This window comes from Gaeumannomyces tritici (assembly GCF_000145635.1).
Source record: "Gaeumannomyces tritici R3-111a-1 unplaced genomic scaffold supercont2.5, whole genome shotgun sequence".
NCBI lineage: Eukaryota > Fungi > Ascomycota > Sordariomycetes > Magnaporthales > Magnaporthaceae > Gaeumannomyces > Gaeumannomyces tritici.
The window spans coordinates 3,323,962-3,341,757 of NW_008804549.1; the positions used below are offsets into that span (position 1 = coordinate 3,323,962).

Here is a 17,796-nt window from a genome sequence, read left to right on the forward strand (position 1 = left end):
CTAGCACATAGAAAACGGCGCATCATCAATCGCTGAGCGCCAGCGCGCTAGGTCCCCAGATAGGTGGTCTTTGTGTTCTAGCCCTCAAATCGCCTCAACTTCGTCATCCACTTAGCAGCGCAAATCCCACACCACCACAACACCATCCACGACCCAACTACTGACACCTATTGCGTATGCGCCAGTGCTAGCTGCCCACCTCCCTCGACTTGCTGCCCACATAGAGGCCCCCTTATCCACATAGCCAGCGCTCTTACTCGACCATGACCCGCGCTTCAAGGAGGTGATTCCGCTGGTGCACCAACAGAGCCCAAAACCATGGCGTCCGCCTCGGCCAAGATCACCCTCACCTACCCCCTCTACGCCTGCGACTTCGACCCGAACAATGCGAACCGCCTGGTAGTCGGCGGCGGCGGCGGTGCCGGCCGCAGTGGGGTGGGAAACAAGATCGTGCGTCTGCCCTCTCCTGCGTCGTCGTGGCCTGGTTATACAGCCAGCAGCGATGCGACAACACGGCCCAGATGCCCTAGGAGCGGCGACTGACAGGACCCTGTTCCCCTCTTCCTCAGACAGTCCTAGACACAACTTCTCCAGAGACCCTTGAACCCAGCGCTGAGATCGAGCTCAGCCGAGACGAGGACAACGTCACCAGCCTTACCGTCATCAGCCAGTCCAAGGGCAAGACCGCGCTGGTGTACGCCGGCGTCAACTCGAGCCCAGAGGAACAAAAGAATGGCGAGAACAAGCACTTCCGCGTCTTCGGCCTCGACCCGCCCAAGGCCAAGGCCAAGGAGGCCGCTGCCCTAACAATATCCGAGCTCTCCCGGGCCTCGTTTTTCTCGAACAAGGATCCCGATGCCTACCAGCGGATCGTCCGCCTGTCCGCGCCCTTCGCCGACTCCCCGCAGATGGGCGCGGCTGCCACCGGCCTGGCCAAGCAGGCCCAGATCGTACTCTTTGAGGCGTCGAGCTCGGGGCCCAAGTCCCGCGGCAGGTTAAATCTAGAAAAGGAGGCGAGCGACCTGGATATCATACAGACGTCGAGCGAACAGTACAGGCTCGTCTACTGCAACGACTACGAGATCCACTCCATAAACATCCCCGCCAAGGGTGGTGCCGTAACAGGCGAGCCGCAGCTGATCTTCACGACGCCCGAGGACGTGGCCACAGGCTACCCGCGGCCCTCGTTCCGGGCTATCCGATTTCTCACCCCAACCTTCCTGCTCACGGCCTGCAACATGGCCAAGCGCAGCGGCGTCGTCCTCCAGGCCTACAGGATCGCCGCGGGGTCGTCGGATGTTCCTGCGCGACTGTCGGCATCGGCGAAGCTCCCCAAACATGTGCCGCAGACCACTGCCCTCGCCGTTACCAACCTGCACCCGCCCACCTCGCCGGGCGCCGGCGCGGGTGACACTCAGTTCGTCGTCGCCGTGGCCGGCGTCGACTGCTCTATCACGCTCTACACGCTTGACCACTCCAGCCTGGCGTCCATCGACATGTTGAGCAAATTATACCCTTTCACCACCGTCCGCGGCGTCCACCCCCACCCTATATCCGGACTTTCCTTTTCCCGCTTCCAGCCACCAGGCCAGCTTTCCTCCACCTCGACCTCATCTTCCTCCAAGGCCACAAAGTCAGCCACCAAGGCGCCAGCCTCTGAATCTGCCTCGACCGTCCTCAAGCTCGCGTCCATATCTGTCGCCAACACGGCGGTGGTGCACACCATCCCGCTCAAGAAGCTCCCGACGACGGCGGCCGCCACCGACAAATCCCTCTCCAAGAACCCGCGTAGCCCCAAACAAACGGGGCGCTACGTCGTGGCCGCGCGCTCGGTCGGCCCCTCGCCCAAGGCCATCATCGTCGTGTCCACCATCGGCATCCTCCTGATCGCCATGATCCTGCAGACATTCCTCGAGGTCAAGGCGCTCACGCCCCGCGACGTCCTCGGGGCCCGCAAGTGGGCGCCGGCGACGTGGGTGCACCACCCGCCGGGCAGGGAGAGGCTGCTGCTCAAGCTCACGCAGACGGACGGGCCCATCGTCCTCCGCGAGGGCGACGGCGTGGTCGAGGTGGCGAGCGGAGACGAGGCGGCCGCCGCGGCCGCGTCGCTCGAGGACCCTGTCGTCGCCTGGGAGGAGCTCCCGGCCGCGCAGCGCAAGGCGTGGAAGGCGAGGCTCAAGGCCGCTGGCCACTGGGGCGAGGAGATGGGCGAGGCCATATTCAAGGGCGTCCTCTTCAGCGAGCTAGGAGGCGTCGTTGGGGGCTTCGTCAGGGGTTAGTAGCCGTCTGCAGGTTATGGGCACACCCAGGCCGGGTCGTTTTTTTATTATTTACACTGTTATTATAACCTATATTCTCCACCTGGTGTATTATGAATGAACCTTTATCGTGTTACGAGGCTGTGGAACGGGGGGCGCAATACGAAGCGGCTCGCATCTTTTCGGCCAAGCATGAGACGAATATCGATCGCATTGGATTATGGACGGGCTGAGGGCTGCAACAGGAGACGGGCATTGGGACAACTCATGTTTATTTCTCCTTGACACGGTTGAGCGCAGTGCTTTCCTGCCTACCTTGGGAATACCGTCGAATACACTCGATACCTACGTACCTACCTACTACTTTGGCTTCTCTGCCTAGGCCACTTTGTGCATGTGCCTCCATCTACCTTTTGAGAGAAAGGCCATCCCGTGCCTCTAGTTCTGGGAAGTGTGTGGCTCACTCGGCACGCATGGTGACGTCCAGTCAAACCTACCGCCCCGTACCAACTCCCTGCCTGCACACGAGTGGTGATGTTTACGGCCCACTTCCGCAAGTCAGAGTTCAGCCATGCTTGCAGAGGCGTTGGGCGTCTAGACGGTCTGGAGTACAAGAAGCCACGGTGCCCCCCTCTCCTCCTTTGAGTGCATGAAGCGCAAGTGCCGGAGAAATCAACTCTTAGATTCGACGACCGCCACGCCGCCGCGAAGCCGAACCCCTCATCTACATCCGCCCCCCTTGTCGAAATCACGCCAAAGGCACTCTCTCTCTCTCGTGTGCAGACATGGACAGGCAAATCACCGAACACAACAGACAACGAGAATAGTCAATTCAACAAAAATCGGGTGGTAAACGGAGCAAGAAATAACAGAAAACAACGCCAGAGAACTCCATGTATAGTCCAACATGCGACAGGTCTGGGAAAAAGAAACAGAAAAATCCACCAAGTCTTGTGCGCGCGCGTCTCTTTCTTTTCCGTCACATCATGTCCTTCCACTGAACCGTCCACCCCTGGAAAGAGGGAAAAAAAAAAAAAAGAAGCCCTCCACGAACGATATGGTATCACATTTTAACAAGTCGACAGCTCGACCAGGACCTTTCACCACCCATTGCGCGCAAAACATGACGGCTGAAAATCGAAGCCTCTCCTACCAGGGCATGAGGTTGGGCGGGAGCATGGGGTACTCCTGGCCATCGATGATCTCGGTGCCCCAGCCCATGTCGACGTCGCTCACAACGGCGTCGGCGAGCTCGCCGTCGCCGCGCTTCCAGTAGGGGCCGCAGTCGCCGGGTATGTACTTTGCGGCGTCCATCTTGAGCGTCATCTTGACCTCGGGGCAGTAGTCCCAGATGTGCTTGCGCATCTCGGGGGTGCCCCAGATGGGGCCGTGGGTGGTGGCGCCGCTCGCGCCCGTGTGGTAGCCCATGGGCTCGTAGAAGCCCTTGCGCCAGTCGTCGATGCCCTCGACGAACTCGCCGTCGAGCGCGGCCGTGTAGGTGCTGTTGTAGCCCTTTGACTTGCCGTCCGTCACCTCGGCGCCCTTGCCGCCCCACATCTCGCCGCTGAAGGTAAGGGACGCGGTGCCGTTGGCCATCTTGGCGCCGGGCCGGTGGCCCAGGCGGTCGGCCAGCCAGACGTCCTCGGGCTCGGTGCCGTCGACGCGCTTCTGCTCGCGCAGCACCTGGATCATGGCCGAGACGCGGCGGATCGAGAGGCCGCCGTTGCCGCCGAAGCGGCCCTCGGGGTTCCAGGGCGCGCCGATCCAGTCGTACTCGAGGAAGTCGTTGAGGTTCTTGCGCGAGTTGGCGCACAGGATGCTGTCCGTCTGGAACACGAGCAGGTGCTCGGCCGGCTGCAGCACCGTCTCGTACAGCCACAGCGTCGTCAGGAACCGGCTGATCTCCTCCTGGCTGCCCGTCGTCATGTTGGAGGGTATGTACGTCAGGTCCAGCTTGCCGGCCGACACCTGCTCCTGGATGGCGACGGACCGGTTGAGCCACTCGACCGACTCGATGGACCCCATGAAGCGGAAGCGCCAGTCGGGCGGCACCACCGAGATGAAGTGCAGCATCAGCGGCGCCAGGATCGGGTTCGGCCGGTTCTCGATCAGGAGCGCGACCTTGGTCTCGTTGAAGGGCGAGTGGTTCTTCTTGTAGTCGAACCGGACCTTGGGGACCGTGACGTCGAGTTTCCTGGACACGGGGCCCGAGAGATATAATGCGAGGATGCTGGACGGAGCAGGTTGGGTTTCCCAGTCAGCGCAAGTCGCCCTCGTTTCCCTGCCTTGCCCTCCCGACCTGACGCCGGGCACCACCAGCCGCCATGACCTGCGCGAGGTGCCACGGGGCACTCCCGAGTCGCCTCTGGTGCATCTCGCCTTGTTTGCGCAGCATTATTCCCGTCGGCGGTCGACAGGGTCGGCAACAGTCGAGGGCAAGGGCAAGGGCAAGGAAGCAAAAGGAGAGTGGCTTTTTCTTACAAAAACATGACCATGGCGCCAAGGACACGAATGCGCCTGCTAGTCCTCGACCACAGGGCAAAGGCCAAGGCCCGGAGCCTCTGCACCAAGCCGCCAATCGCCATTATGAGATCTGTTGTCCCATCAAATCCTTGGACTCGAGGGGGGGGGGAGGTTGTGTCGACGACGGCAGGGACCGCAAGTGCGTGTGTACCTGCCTTGGGCCTGGGGGCTGACGGAAAGGTGAGGATGGTGGGAGGTTGACGGGAAGAAGGGCTAGCCTGCGGCTTTGTCCTGGGTGGACGATGATGCCAGAAGAAAGACGCCGAAAAAAGAACGGACGTGCGTCCTGTGCATGCGTGCGGCGGCTGGGCGGGATGGGTTTTGGGGGGACACGCTTCCAGAGCCTGATTCCGTGCAAGGCAGGAAGGCAGCGCTGGGGCGGATCCCGGCTGGAAGGGCACTGACGGGACAGGGGGATGGCGCCCGTGTTTGGCCAATAGGGGAGGCCTAGCGCGTGGGAGGGAGACTTGTCAGCAGCAGGCAGGGGCCGGCTGGCTTGGTGTCTGGCTGATGTCTAGGTCAAGGTGTTCGGGGCCATCAGGCGGGACTTCTATTATATTCTCTACCACTCTGCGACGCTATCTGTGCTCCCTTCTTTGACTATACCGCAATCTGGAAATAGGCTGGCGGTACTTCCAGATCGCCCCTGCAGCCGAGCGACGACATGACCGTTGAAGCTGTGTGGACAAGCTTCAGGAGTCGTGCATACACACGATCCCAGACTTGAGCACCATGAAATTTCGCCCGACCGAGGAGAGAGACGGACCAAGGTGGCAGGACTTTGCAGGCTGACGGCAGGATGAGGGTGGCAAAACAAGGGAAAGCACCACCAGTGCTGCTACTGCTACGTTGGCTCGTGGAGAATGGCGCCGCTGCTGACTCTGGACGCTACCCGAGCAGCTGAAAGATACACGAAATTAGACAGAGTTGCCGCACAAGGCTGGGTGTAGTACCTGAATGTATCCTTCGGTACCTGGGCAGCCCACTAGACGACCACCCGCCGAGCTGGGAGGTGCCCAGTTGGGATGGAGTCTCCATGGTTCCAGAACTGGTGGCCTCGATGAGACCGGATGGGGCCCCCGCATAGCCCGATGCACCACCCCCATCACCATCACGTTCAAAATTTCCGTCGTTGGTTCAGACAGTTTCAGCAAAAGGTTCTGGGTAGTGTCCCCTCATGCTTCCTGCTCGGCAGGTTGGACACCACGCCCAAGCCCAGCAAAGGGCATAGAATAGAAAATAGAGTTGGGGAAGTGCCTGCTCCAGTGGCGAGAATCTAAGCCTCCCTGCCCCCTCAGAGCACGGCGGCCATGGACGAAACAAAGCGCTAAACACAAACGCCCCTAATTCTCGCATGGGATAGAGATCTCGAACGGTCGACCCCACAGCTGCACGAAAGACAAAGATACAAACAAAATGGGAGCCCAGACATGAGTCGCCCGCACAGTCATGCAAGAGCAACAGAGCAATTTCATCTGTCTTGGCGCCATTCATTTTGTGGCAAGTTGGCCGTCGTGACGGGATCCTCGTCTGAACGGCCATTGCTTGCAGAAATACGGACAGAGACGGACAGAAGACGGACGAAGCCTTCATCCGGCTCGGCTCCCCCAGGCAGCGCCAAGGGCAACATGAATGGCCGGTGAATGGCTGCTGCCTGTCGAAAATACGAGATGGGCAGGCGAGACCTGCGTTGCATCTCGGTACAACCTTGGCCGCGACAAGTAGCCCGCCGATCGATCTCCTCTCCTCTCGAGGTGTGCGTGTTTGTCTGTCCACCAATAAAGCTGAAGCGGCGGACTGTGGCTGTGGCGAGCGGCGGGTTTCATTGGTGATGCACAAAACAAGATAAGAGAGGAAGACTATTGTGTTGGGGTTATTGCTCTTCGCAAGCGTGACAGCCGTCAACTGAAGCCTTCTCACCATGCCCTGCTGGTGGCTCGTCCATTGAACCTTTGAGGCCAGTCCGAGAATCTATCTGCCTGCCTGCCTCTTTTGACTAGCGGGGCGCTCGAGACTTTAACAGCGCTCGTCTGATTGTCAACCCGCTCGCTTGTCATGCTGCTGAGGGAGGCGCTGGCAGCAACCTTGAGCACCACCGAGCCGAACCCCCTTGTTGGTGTCTCGGGCGAATCATGGGCGGTCGTGGCCGATGTGGTGGGTCCCGTCTAAAGTGGTGGTTTGGAGATCGATAAGAAAGGACACGAGAAGGGACACGAACGAAAGTACATGGCTGTACCGGTGGAGTACCTACAGCCTACACCTGCCTTACACAGGGCGCCCAGACTCCCTGTGGGCCCGCACTCGACAAGGTGCAGCAGTGGCTTCCGTGCTGAGAAGGGAGTTTCCGCTGCTGACATTGACTGAACAGACGAGCCTGAGTGGCGGCGCGACTCTCCCAGCAAAAGACAGCAGTCGCACAGGCCAGCAGCATACCTGATCCCTTTGCGCCTTCGTTCCTATCGCGTGTCTCGTCGGCGAGGGTCTCCTATTCTTCTCTTGACCACTTTCCCCCCTCCTCCTCCTCCCCAGAGCGCTCCCTAGCCGAGGTGGTAATCGTCTGTCTCAGCCGCTCATCCACCAGTCTCCACGACTTGGGGCGAATCCCACACTGTGACTTTGGACGACACCGCTTTTTGTCCTTCCCTTTTCCATTTCCTGGTCCTCAGCTCCTCCAGTGGTTCGTGCCCTGACACTATGCGGCACACGTCACCGACCGTGCGCCCATAACTCGTTTGACGGCCTATCTGCCGCCGGCTGAGAAATTAGTTGATCAAGGATTGACGACCTCTTGCTGTTGTTTCTTCGTCTCACTTATTGTCCTTTCTTTGGCCTTCCCACTTTGACGACCTGGGGATTGCCCTGACGCTGCCGCCGGCTGCGGACCTCGACGACTCTCGTACCGAATCTTCTCAACGCGAAGAGCGCCACGACATAACCACCGACAACCGCAACAGCGGTTGCGCCGTTCTACGATGGTGGCACCTCAGAACCAGGCCGGCCCCTTCGCCGGCACCAAGGGAAAGCTCATAATATTAGCCTCCCTGATCTTCACGTAAGTGTCGCATCGAGCGAGAAGGGAACGACAAGCTGGTGGTGCGGCCGCGCCCTCGCCCTCGGCCAGCCCGGCTGACATGTTCTCTTGGCGACCTGTAGATGGTGGATCGCATTTCTCCTCCCACACTACACGCCCGCGATCCAGGCCGGCATACAGTCGAGGCTAGACGAGGCCCGGAAGAAGCTGCCGGCCATCAAGTTAGACTGGAAGCCTGCGGTAGACCCGCGCTCGCACTACAATGCCTCCAAGATCGCGCTCATCGTCGAGCACCGCCCGATCCCGCACCTGGTCCCCCAGATCCTCCACATGATTGGCGTCATTCCACCCGACTGGCGCATGGTCTTTGTGGGCTCCGAGAAGAGCACCATCAGCGTCGGCCGCTCCGTTGCCATCAAGCACCAGCAGGTCATTGGCAAGATGGACATCCTGGTTCTGCCCGAGCCCTGGCAGATTGATTCCAAGGAGGTGGTCCATCGGCTCATGACGGATATTCGCTTCTATGACGAGTTCCTCCCCGGCGTCGAATGGATCCTCCGCTTCGAGTCGGACAGCATCTTGTGCTCCAACTCGGAAACCAGCCTCAACGAGTGGCTCGGCTGGAGCTGGGCTGGTGCCCCACGGTTCGTCACCCGCCTTTTTCTCCGCAGCTTGCCTTTTCTTATTCTATTTTCCTCCCCCTACACGTCGGAAATGCTGAATGAGATTGTCATTCTATAGGAGCGTTGAGGACCGTTTCGCCGGTAATGGCGGCCTGTCCCTGCGCAAGATGTCGGCTATCAGACGCGTACTGGGTTTCCAGTCGCGCTTTAACGACACGGAGCCCGAGGACGAGTGGTTCGGCAAGCGTCTCTGGATTCTTCCAGGCGAGAAGGTTGCCCAGGGCGTCGACGGGGCGCTCGCAATGGAGGACGTCTACATCGAGAACCCCATGGGTTTCCACATTCGAAATGGAGGAACTGAACTGAAGGATGCGATATGGAAGAACAAAGAGCAGCGTAAAAAGCTGTTCAACTACTGCCCCGAGTTGGCCCTCATCATGGACATGAAGCTCGAGCGCCAGCGCTGCAAGGGCGACAACGGCGAGTCCAACCTCAGCCAAGCGCAACTAGACGCCGCCAAGCAAAGGGAAGAAGACGAGAAGCGGAAGCACGAGGAGGAGGAGCGGAGGAAACAAGATGAGAAGGAGAACAAGAAGAAGCAGGAGGAGGAACAGAGGAAAGCAGCCGAAGCCAAGAAGGCGGCAGAGGACAAGGCGGCCGAGGAGAAAAAGAAGGCTGAGCAGCAGTAGCCCCAGTAAAGCTGAGTGACTAGGGATTGGGGATGGGGCGCCTTCTTTCAATCATGCCTATTTTCTTGTTGTTTTCTTGATGGGTTTTTGTTCACATCATGCCCTCTTCCCACTGGGTAGGGTTTCTTTTGTGCGAATATGGACGGCCGGGTTTTGCTTTGCGGGAGGGCGTCCAAAACACACAACCCAGGGGTTTTGTGGCAGCGCCAGGCGCACGTGATAGAGGATACCAAAGGATATTTCTGAATGTATGATATTGTTCTTCCCGAGCCTTTCGGCCTGTTCTCTGCTTTTCTTTGCCGAGTTCGGCTTGAGCTGTGGCTAATATGGCTGGTGTTTTGCTGTTTTGGTGGCGGGTGTAGAGCAAATATACAAGCCCATCAAACGCGAGACGCCCGTCTTCTTGGCGTTCTCCCTTTCATCTTTTGAAGAGATAGGAGGTGCGGAGGCACCGAGGTACGGCTCCTGCTCACCTATGTTACTATATTTGCTGTTGGCGGCATTACTTCCAGCTCATGATGATGCCGTGGTCTTGGCGACCTCGGAAACATGGTTTATATGCAGCTGAACCTGCCGCTTCAGCCCAGGCTGGGCAGTCAAAGGAACCACGTTTTGCTTGCCCCTCAAAGTTTTGGCGGCTCCTTGCATGGCGCCGGATGCGTCCCTCGGTCGGACCTGCGGGCTCTGTGTGTGCGAATTGTCCCGACTCGAGCGAAGCAGGCACGCTAGGCTCGGGCTGGCCTAGAAGCCAGGCTACGAGGTCTAATTTCGCCTTGGCTTTTGTGTGCCACCAAGCCTTCTTTTGCTTCGTGGTCCCGGCTTTCCTGTTGGCCGCTCAAAGTCGACGGAAGAGACACTGCAGACTCGACGTAGACCGACCTTGACGCAGCAAGCCGTCTCCCTTGTCCACCCTTCTCCGAACTCTTGTCTGGGTGGAGAGATGCCAGCTCGTCTTCGGTTCGGACCGTCGGCTGTCGTTCGCGGGAAGGTGCTGCCTGCTGACTCCCAAGCAAGGCTTGTTTCTCACTCCGTTTTGTTTTTTCTGCTCTCAGCCGGCATCTTCTCCCCCATCATTCTGACCCTTTGCTCCAAGTTCCAAGTCCCTTTGTTTGTTCCGCAGCCGGGCCGTCAATGTCACTGTTTCTTGCCATTCCCGAGCCAGAGGCAGGGCGGGCCTGCTCTCAGATCCCGTCTCTGCGCCCGGGGGAGGCGCCACTACTTTAGATGGTGCCGTGTCCGGTTCTGCGCCGGGGCCGCGCCCACAAGCCCTCATTCTACTCCCCCCCAGATTGGCTCTGGAACTTGTTTGGGCCTAGATCCTAGATCCACGATTCCTCCCGGAGCACGTCAGCTAGCGCGGCGGAGGGAGCGCAATGCTTGCCAAGGAGCCCTCCATTTGATCTTAGTCTTGCCGGCTTGACATGTACTGGAATTGTCCATGAAGGACGCAACCGAGAGCGGACAGCGGCAGCCTGTCCCTTCTGGCAACAGAGAGCAGGTGTTCTTGGCACGCCAAGGGGGCTGCCCTCACAGCACGACCGCTAGCCCTGCCCTACCCTGCAGGCCTGCTCTCCATCTTCCGCGTGGCGTGCGTTTCTCGCGGCCGTGGAACGTCCCAGCGGGCGCCCAATCCCCCCCTCCTCTCTGCTTCGTATTCATGCCGCCCCGTCATCCCTGGGGATCGACGTGCCACCACATCCGCCCTCGGGAACTTGGATGCTTGTTTTTCCCGTCTTGCTGCGCGTTTCCCTTTGCTGATCTCCGGAGACCGAGTCGCGGCTTGGGAAGGCGAAGAGAGAGTATGCTTCGCTTGGGTCACCTTGCCACTTCACTCGCGCGATATCTCTGCTTGCTGAGAAACAACCTTCCGCGGGCGTGGCGTCAGCCCACCTAACCTCGCTTCTCGTTAGAGGTCAATGGGGGCTCCCGAGGATGGCGTCTTGCTCCGATGGGCGACCGAGCAGGTAAGGGCTTCGCCGGAAATGCCACTGTAAGGGACGCCATACCTTCCGAGATACTGGCCCTCTCCTCTGGCCTCGCGTAAAGCGCCACTAGGAAGGCGCCGCTTGGTGTTTAGGCTCCCGAAGAGTCTGCCTCCTACCTCATTTCCGTCATGCTGTTCCGGCACTTGGGCCTCTACGTTCTCTTCGATCCTTCCACCCTCCCTCGCCGCGCGCCAAGGCAGGCTGGCCACCTATTTTCGTGGGCCCCGGCCGCCAGGCCCTGGCTGGCGCCCACGGACGCCCGCGACGCAATGGCGGGCGACGGCGCCGCCGTGCATCCGAGTGCTGCCCACGAGCGGCGGTGCGCCCCTACGGTGAGGTACCTGTGGCAGACCACCTCTCCCAGCGACCTATATCTCGTGCATGAGCCTCCGCCCTCCTCTTGTCAAGTCTTTTCCGCTTGCCCTACCTTTGTTATCCTCTCTGCAGCCCCTGAACTAGCACTCCTTCGTTCAGCGGCCTTGACAGAGTGTCTCTCTTCGACTCTCTTTTCCTTTACAGAATTCATCAAATCTTCCCTTGTAATCTCCTCCTACCAAAGGCTTTCACATTTTCCAGCCGCTCCTTCTGCCGCTTCACGGCGTTGACCTTTTTATTTACCTTTTCCCACTATCCCCTGCTCCATACTCGTCTGCTCTACTAGATAACAATGAAGTGGACAGCGCTCGCCCTCTCGGCCTTTGCCGGCTTGGCCGCAGCCCACGGCGACCAAGCGATGCCTCACATTGTCGGCGATAGGCAGCTTGCGTCGGAGCTCAGGGCCCGAGGCTTCACCGGCCATGGTGGCCACGGCCACGGCGCTCACATGCACGGGGTGCCTCTGGGGAGACGGAGCGTCTCTGAGCTGAGGGCACGCCAGAACGTGGACGGGCAGTGTGGCCCTGGCTTGGGGAAATGCGCTGCCGGATACTGTTGCTCGAGTGCTGGGTAAGGAAAGCTGGACAAGATGGAGAAGAAAGCAAGACTACAAACTAACACATCGATCCCCTGTTCTAGATGGTGCGGGCAGGGCAATGATTATTGCGCGGCTCCTGACTGCCAGATCAACTACGGGCCGGGCTGTGATGCCCTCAAAGTGCCAAAAGGGTCCGACACCAGCGGTGTAGCCAGGACCAAGGTTGGGAATGTGCCCTATGGTGGCCTGGGAATCTACGACTGCGTCAACAATGGCGATATTGCCATCACTTACGATGATGGACCATACCTGTACACCAACGACCTACTCAACACTCTCAAGGTTTGTAGTCAAGCTCCCCTTCAAAACAAAATGGGCTCGCCTTTGCTCAATACGAGGCTGACTTGTTTTTCGTCTGGGCAACAGAAATACAACGCCTTTGCCACCTTTTTCATCACAGGCAACAACCTTGGAAAGGGGCAGCTCAACGACCCCGCCACCCCCTGGCCGGCCATCCTCAAGCGCATGGCGGCCGAGGGCCACCAGATTGCGAGCCACACATGGTCTCATCAAAACGCGAGCCAGCTGAATGCAGCCCAGATGAAGGAGCAGATGATCTATAACGAGATCGCCATCGCCAACGTGCTAGGCTACTTCCCCACCTACATGCGGCCGCCGTACTCCATCTGCGAGAAGCTGTGCCAGACCACCCTCAGCACGCTCGGATACCACGTCATCTACTTTGACCTGGACACCGAGGGCTATCTGAAGGACTCGGCGACCCAGATCCAGGGGTCCAAGGACATCTGGGACGCTGCCGTGGGGCCGGCCAACCCGGCCACGACCTCGTTCCTTCACATCGAGCACGATCTCCAGTTCCAGGCCGTGTACAACCTGACCGAGTACATGCTGATCTCCCTCAACAAGAAGGGCTTCAAGTCGGTCACCGTGGGCGAGTGCCTGGGCGATGACCCCAAGAACTGGTACCGCTCCCTGGACAAGCCCGTCCCGGCCTACCCGCCCCCGGGCGTGTCCACTGGCGCCCCCGGCCCCACGAACGCGGCCAGCTCCTCGGCAAACGCCGCCACCGCCTCCACTTCGGCCTCGGCCTCGGCCACCGGCTCGGCCACCAGCAGCGCCACGAACCCCCTGGGCACCCTCAAGGCCAGCGTCGACGGCAACTGCGGCAACGGCATCACCTGCATCGGCTGGGCAGACGGCAGCTGCTGCAGCCAGCACGGGTGGTGCGGCGGCGACGACAACTACTGCGGAGTCGGGTGCCAGCCGGCCTTTGGGACCTGCGGCGGCGGCGGCGGCGGCGGTTCCTCGGCCGGCTCCTCGGCGACTGCCGCTACCGCCTCCAACTCGGCGTCGGCCACTAGCGGCGCCGCCAACCCCCTGGGCACCCTCAAGGCGAGCGTCGAGGGTGACTGCGGCAATGGCGTCAGCTGCCTCGGCTGGGCGGGTGGCAGCTGCTGCAGCCAGTACGGCTGGTGCGGCGCCGGCGACGGCTACTGCGGCGACGGCTGCCAGTCGGCCTTTGGAACTTGCGCCAACAGCCCGGCCGTCTCGTCTTCGGTTCCCCTGACTCCTGACGGCGGAGCTGCGTCGAGCACTGCCAGCTCTTCTTCCTCTTCTTCTTCCTCCTCCGCCGCGTCTAGCGTTGCTAGCTCGTCGTCGACCGTGTCTGCCGCTGCTTCTTCGTCGGCAACGACCTCCTCCCAGGCTGCTGGTGGCGGTAGCAGCTCGTCGTCATCGTCGTCGTCGTCACCGTCGTCTACCTCGGTGAAGCCCACATCAACTGCCCAGACCAGCACCACATCAACCACGGCCAAGTTAAGCACCACCTCGACGACGGCCAAGGTCAGCCCAACGCCGACGTCGACCGCCATCAAGGTCAGCACCAACGGGAACTGCGGCAAGGCGGCGGGCATGACGTGCAACGGCAGCAAGTACGCGCCCTGCTGCTCGTCCAAGAACAAGTGCGACTGGAGTTGCTTCACCGGCTGCCAGAAGGCGTACGGCTGGTGCTTTTAATGGTGAGCTGATACTATGTTCTTGCCCGTCCAGCATTTCCCAGGGGATTGAATCTAACTTTTGAGGCAAACCAGGCATTACCAACCGAGGTGGGCTCGTCCGTGTTTGGAGGTGTCCAATTTCTCTCTCTCTCTCTCTCAAAAAAAACGGCCATGTTGCGCCTTTTGATGATTCAAGTTTGTGTATTGACGATTCACGTCTGGTTGATAGATATCCTCCTCTCTCTCTGGGCTACGAGGACTTCCTCTTCTTTGTGCGGGTCTGGAACGATCGCCATGGATACTCCCCCTCGGTTGAATCTCGTCGTCAACCGAGCCGGGTGTCATTTAACTTGACTGTACTCGGTGGATGCCTATACTAGATTTTCTTTTCTATTGGTGTTGTTGAAATTGTAGCTCTGTGTTAAAATCATTGCTTTTCCGGGGAAACAGAACTTGACTTTGAGGCAGTGAAAACAAAAGGCGTGTAGGCATGAAAAAAAAATTACAAAAGAAAAAACTAGTCAAAAAAAAAGCAAAGGAAAAAGGGACAAGACGAAAAAAAAGGGCGCCAAGGAAGCCCGGGGTCTGAGCGTGGGCTAGGGTTCGTGGACCCTCCCCAGGGTCGAACCCGGGGCTCCCCCCCGGGACCATGGGCGGTGGCTAGCCATGCCTTTTAGATAACCACTCGCTATCCCGGGATTGGGATCAGACAGATCAGACCAGCGTTATAACCACGAGGAGGAAAGACACCTTTGTGGCTGGACAGTGCGGGAACGGGCCCGCAACCACAACCCATCATCGCAAAGAAGGTCTAGTGTTTTTTTTGTCTACTACCTAGGTGTCGTATCTCGGATGCTAAAAAATCGTACAGTATGCTACAGCAGAGAACAAAGAGAGTACCCGGAGATCATACAAGAGCCTGGCCCATGAACATGCTCTCCTTAACCTCGGCGACAATGTCCTTGCGGTCGTCCTTGCCGACCAGCACGATGCCGCGCCCGCGGCGGCCCATGCGACCGGCCCGCCCGAGCCTGTGTATAAAGTCGATGGTGGTGTGCGGCACGTCGTAGAGCACGACGTGGCGCACGGCCAGGGTGTCTATTCCGCGCGACGCCAGGTCCGTCGCCACGATGACCTTGGTGTTGAGGAGCTTCCGGCCCTTTGTCGGCGTCGGCGTCGGCGCCGGATTCGCTTGGCTACCGCGGGCCTTCTTCCTACCGGCTGTCGCGGCGGCGGCGGCGGCGGCGGCGTCGTCGGCGGCATCGGTGATGGTGAGGGGGTGGCTGCTCGTGAAGGAGGCGAGCATCTCGGACTGCCGCTCCTCCTCGGTGTCGCGGTGCAGGGCGACGGCGTCGATGCCCTTGCTGACGAGGTACTCGGCCAGTTCGTGCGTCTTCTCGCGCTCGTTCACAAATACCATGATGCGGTTGACCTCAATGAGGCCCTTGATGGGCCCCTCGTGGCGGGTAGCGTCCCTTCCGATGGACCAGATGGCCTCGGCGCAGGCCAGGTTCTTGTTGTTCTTGTAGGGGTCGCGGGACACGTCGATGACGCCGAGCTGCACACGGCGCGGGATGGCGTGCAGGTTGGGAGTCGTGATGCGGCGCATTTTGGGGTAGCGCATGTCAAGGTAGCGGTCCAGGTGGCGCGGGATCGTGGCCGAACACATGACGAGGCGGCGGACCGAGGGCATGGCGCGCTCGAGTATGCTCTCGGTAACCTCGGAGAAGCTGCGGTCGAGCAGCGAATCGGCCTCGTCGACGATGAGGTCCGTCACGCGCGAGAGTATGTTTGGGTTCGTCGCCGCGATGGACGAGAGCAGGTGCGGCGTAGCAATCAGCACGTCGATGCCCGCTGGCGAGAAGACGTCGGCCTCGAGCACGGTGGCCGAGTAGTTGGCCGACACGAGCCGCGTGCGCGCCTTGATCTTGTGCGAGAGCGACTTTGCCACCTTGCCGACCTGGTCCACCAGTTCGGCGGTTGGCACCAACACCACAACACGCGGCCTCGCCATCGTGGGGTGCGGCTCCGTGGCGCGCTTGGGCTTGCGCTGCCCGGAGGCATGGCCCTTTTCTTCCTCCTTGGCACGCCGCTCCCGCTCTACGGCCTGGCGTTGGTTGTACGCCATGATTTCTGGGTCCTGGGCCTCGGAGAGCTTGAGTGCATTGAGGGCTGGTACAAGATAGGCTAGTGTCTTTCCAGAGCCCGTCTCGGCCGCAAGCAGAAACTCTTCTCGGCCAGGTTCTTCGTCACCATCGGCAGCAGCCTTGGGCTTCCTGGATCGCCCGATGGTCTGGCCCAGGAGTGCCGGGATGGCAAGACGCTGGACAGGGGTGGGCCTGACGCCGGTCATGCCTTTCAGGGCTTCATCGTAGACTGCCTCCTTGATGGACGGTAGAAGATTGAACTGGTCGAACGATTCAAATTCGCTTGCCTGAGACTTGATCCTGGCCCGCGCGCCGTAGCTCACTGTTGCAAGGCTCTGCTGCATCTTGAGCGCCTTGAACCCGCGGCCGTCGCGGCCAGGCGGTCCCCTCCGCGGGCTTTTGCGGTCCGACGAGTCCCGTGGCGGGCCTCTAGAGCCCGACGACCTTGCGTCCGGGTCTATGTTGGCGACCCTGCGGTTCATGCCGCCGAACGGACCCTCGGTCCGTCTCGGCCTTGAGCTACTGCGCTCGGCGCCATGAGCGACCTTGTCAGACAGGACCATGCGAGACGGCGTGCGTTTCTGTGGACGCAGCGGACTGGCGTATGCATGGCTAGTCGAGAAGGCCCGTGAAGCCGTTGCCAGAGCCGGGGCAGGAGCACGGGGTCCCTGAGGTAGAGACCTTGACGCCGCCCCGACAGCAAAGGCATTACCCGAGATGCGGCAGGCCAGACACACCGGGCCCAGTGCCGATCTTAGCATGGCCAGACCGTACACGGAACTAGGGCCAAGGGGCTGCGTGGGCACCAGTGCTGGGTGTCTGAGGTGTCTGTCTTGGTGCAGCTTCCTATGCAGCTTCTCGTGCCGCTTCTTGGTGTAGCTCTCGCCGCTGGAAATTCTTTTGCATGCCCCAGTCAATGCCCCACATCAAAACTGGTGGTGTCTGCTAGTATCAACAAAAACGGCAAAACGGCAAAACGGCTTAGATCGTCAAATGGATTCTCCACCACGGGTCTCCGCCACCACTGGGCGGCACTGGCGGGCACAAGGTTTGCGGGTGATTGTGGGGCCTCTGACCGGTCCAGCCACTCGTGCTACTGGAACATCCGCGCACCCGTGTTTCTCCTATCTCGAGAATCAAGATGTGCTCTTTCCTTGTGTAATGGATTCGCACGTCAATCCATCCATCCATGAATGCTGCATGCAGCCCGTGCATTCGACTAGTGCTAGTGCAGCCAAGGGCGAACAGGGGGCTCTGAAGCTCCAGCACATCGCAACGGCGGCGGCCGACGCCAGCACAGATTGCAGATTGGCCGTTTACCTGTGGCCGTCTTCCACGTCCTACTTGTTGGGGCGGCCGCCTGCGCTGGCTCTGGCCCCGGCTCTGGCGGTGTGGCGTGATATGGCATGACGCTGAGCTCCTCGACTCGGGCGAGGTACCTAAGGTTAGCACAATTGAGGGGCCGGCCAAGCTCCATCTTCCCTTCCCAACTCCAACCACGTACGTGTGCCTTGGCCACCCATTCCTGCGCACGAGGGTGGATGATGGCATCGGCCTATCTGGTGCTGTGGGGAAGTCAGAGAGCCAGGGTTGGTCGGCCGGACTCGTC

At 60.1% G+C, this 17,796-nt stretch overlaps 7 protein-coding genes across 7 annotated transcripts; 4 read left to right on the forward strand and 3 right to left on the reverse strand.

Annotated features, from left to right (window-relative positions):
• The first annotated feature begins 18 nt into the window (after window positions 1–18).
• GGTG_10072 (hypothetical protein) lies at window positions 19–2,678 on the forward strand. The gene is made up of 2 exons (XM_009227935.1): window positions 19–450; window positions 570–2,678. Exons 1-2 carry the CDS (start codon window positions 319–321, stop codon window positions 2,277–2,279), a joined length of 1,842 nt encoding a protein of 613 aa, XP_009226199.1. The 5' UTR covers window positions 19–318; the 3' UTR covers window positions 2,280–2,678.
• Window positions 2,679–2,768: 90 nt separating this feature from the next.
• On the reverse strand, window positions 2,769–6,112 carry GGTG_10073 (hypothetical protein). Its single transcript, XM_009227936.1, has 2 exons — window positions 4,740–6,112; window positions 2,769–4,488 (listed from the first exon to the last, which is right to left on the reverse strand). The coding sequence occupies exons 1-2, from the start codon at window positions 4,841–4,843 to the stop codon at window positions 3,408–3,410; spliced, it is 1,185 nt and encodes a 394-aa protein (XP_009226200.1). The 5' UTR covers window positions 4,844–6,112; the 3' UTR covers window positions 2,769–3,407.
• Window positions 6,113–6,131: 19 nt separating this feature from the next.
• On the reverse strand, window positions 6,132–6,490 carry GGTG_10074 (hypothetical protein). Its single transcript, XM_009227937.1, has one exon. The coding sequence runs from the start codon at window positions 6,475–6,477 to the stop codon at window positions 6,253–6,255; it is 225 nt and encodes a 74-aa protein (XP_009226201.1). The 5' UTR covers window positions 6,478–6,490; the 3' UTR covers window positions 6,132–6,252.
• Window positions 6,491–6,836: 346 nt separating this feature from the next.
• GGTG_10075 (hypothetical protein) lies at window positions 6,837–7,218 on the forward strand (the record flags this gene model as incomplete). Its single annotated transcript, XM_009227938.1, has 2 exons — window positions 6,837–6,935; window positions 7,150–7,218. 2 exons carry the CDS (start codon window positions 6,837–6,839, stop codon window positions 7,216–7,218), a joined length of 168 nt encoding a protein of 55 aa, XP_009226202.1.
• A 535-nt stretch (window positions 7,219–7,753) lies between these two features.
• Window positions 7,754–9,124, forward strand: GGTG_10076 (hypothetical protein; the record flags this gene model as incomplete). Its single annotated transcript, XM_009227939.1, has 3 exons — window positions 7,754–7,833; window positions 7,935–8,456; window positions 8,554–9,124. The coding sequence occupies 3 exons, from the start codon at window positions 7,754–7,756 to the stop codon at window positions 9,122–9,124; spliced, it is 1,173 nt and encodes a 390-aa protein (XP_009226203.1).
• Window positions 9,125–11,776: 2,652 nt separating this feature from the next.
• On the forward strand, window positions 11,777–14,059 carry GGTG_10077 (hypothetical protein; the record flags this gene model as incomplete). Its single annotated transcript, XM_009227940.1, has 3 exons — window positions 11,777–12,054; window positions 12,124–12,364; window positions 12,449–14,059. The coding sequence occupies 3 exons, from the start codon at window positions 11,777–11,779 to the stop codon at window positions 14,057–14,059; spliced, it is 2,130 nt and encodes a 709-aa protein (XP_009226204.1).
• Window positions 14,060–14,884: 825 nt separating this feature from the next.
• GGTG_10078 (ATP-dependent RNA helicase MRH4) lies at window positions 14,885–17,738 on the reverse strand (the record flags this gene model as incomplete). The annotated part of the gene is made up of 4 exons (XM_009227941.1): window positions 14,885–17,075; window positions 17,285–17,315; window positions 17,508–17,626; window positions 17,692–17,738. 4 exons carry the CDS (start codon window positions 17,736–17,738, stop codon window positions 14,948–14,950), a joined length of 2,325 nt encoding a protein of 774 aa, XP_009226205.1. The 3' UTR covers window positions 14,885–14,947.
• Between the last annotated feature and the right edge of the window lie 58 nt (window positions 17,739–17,796).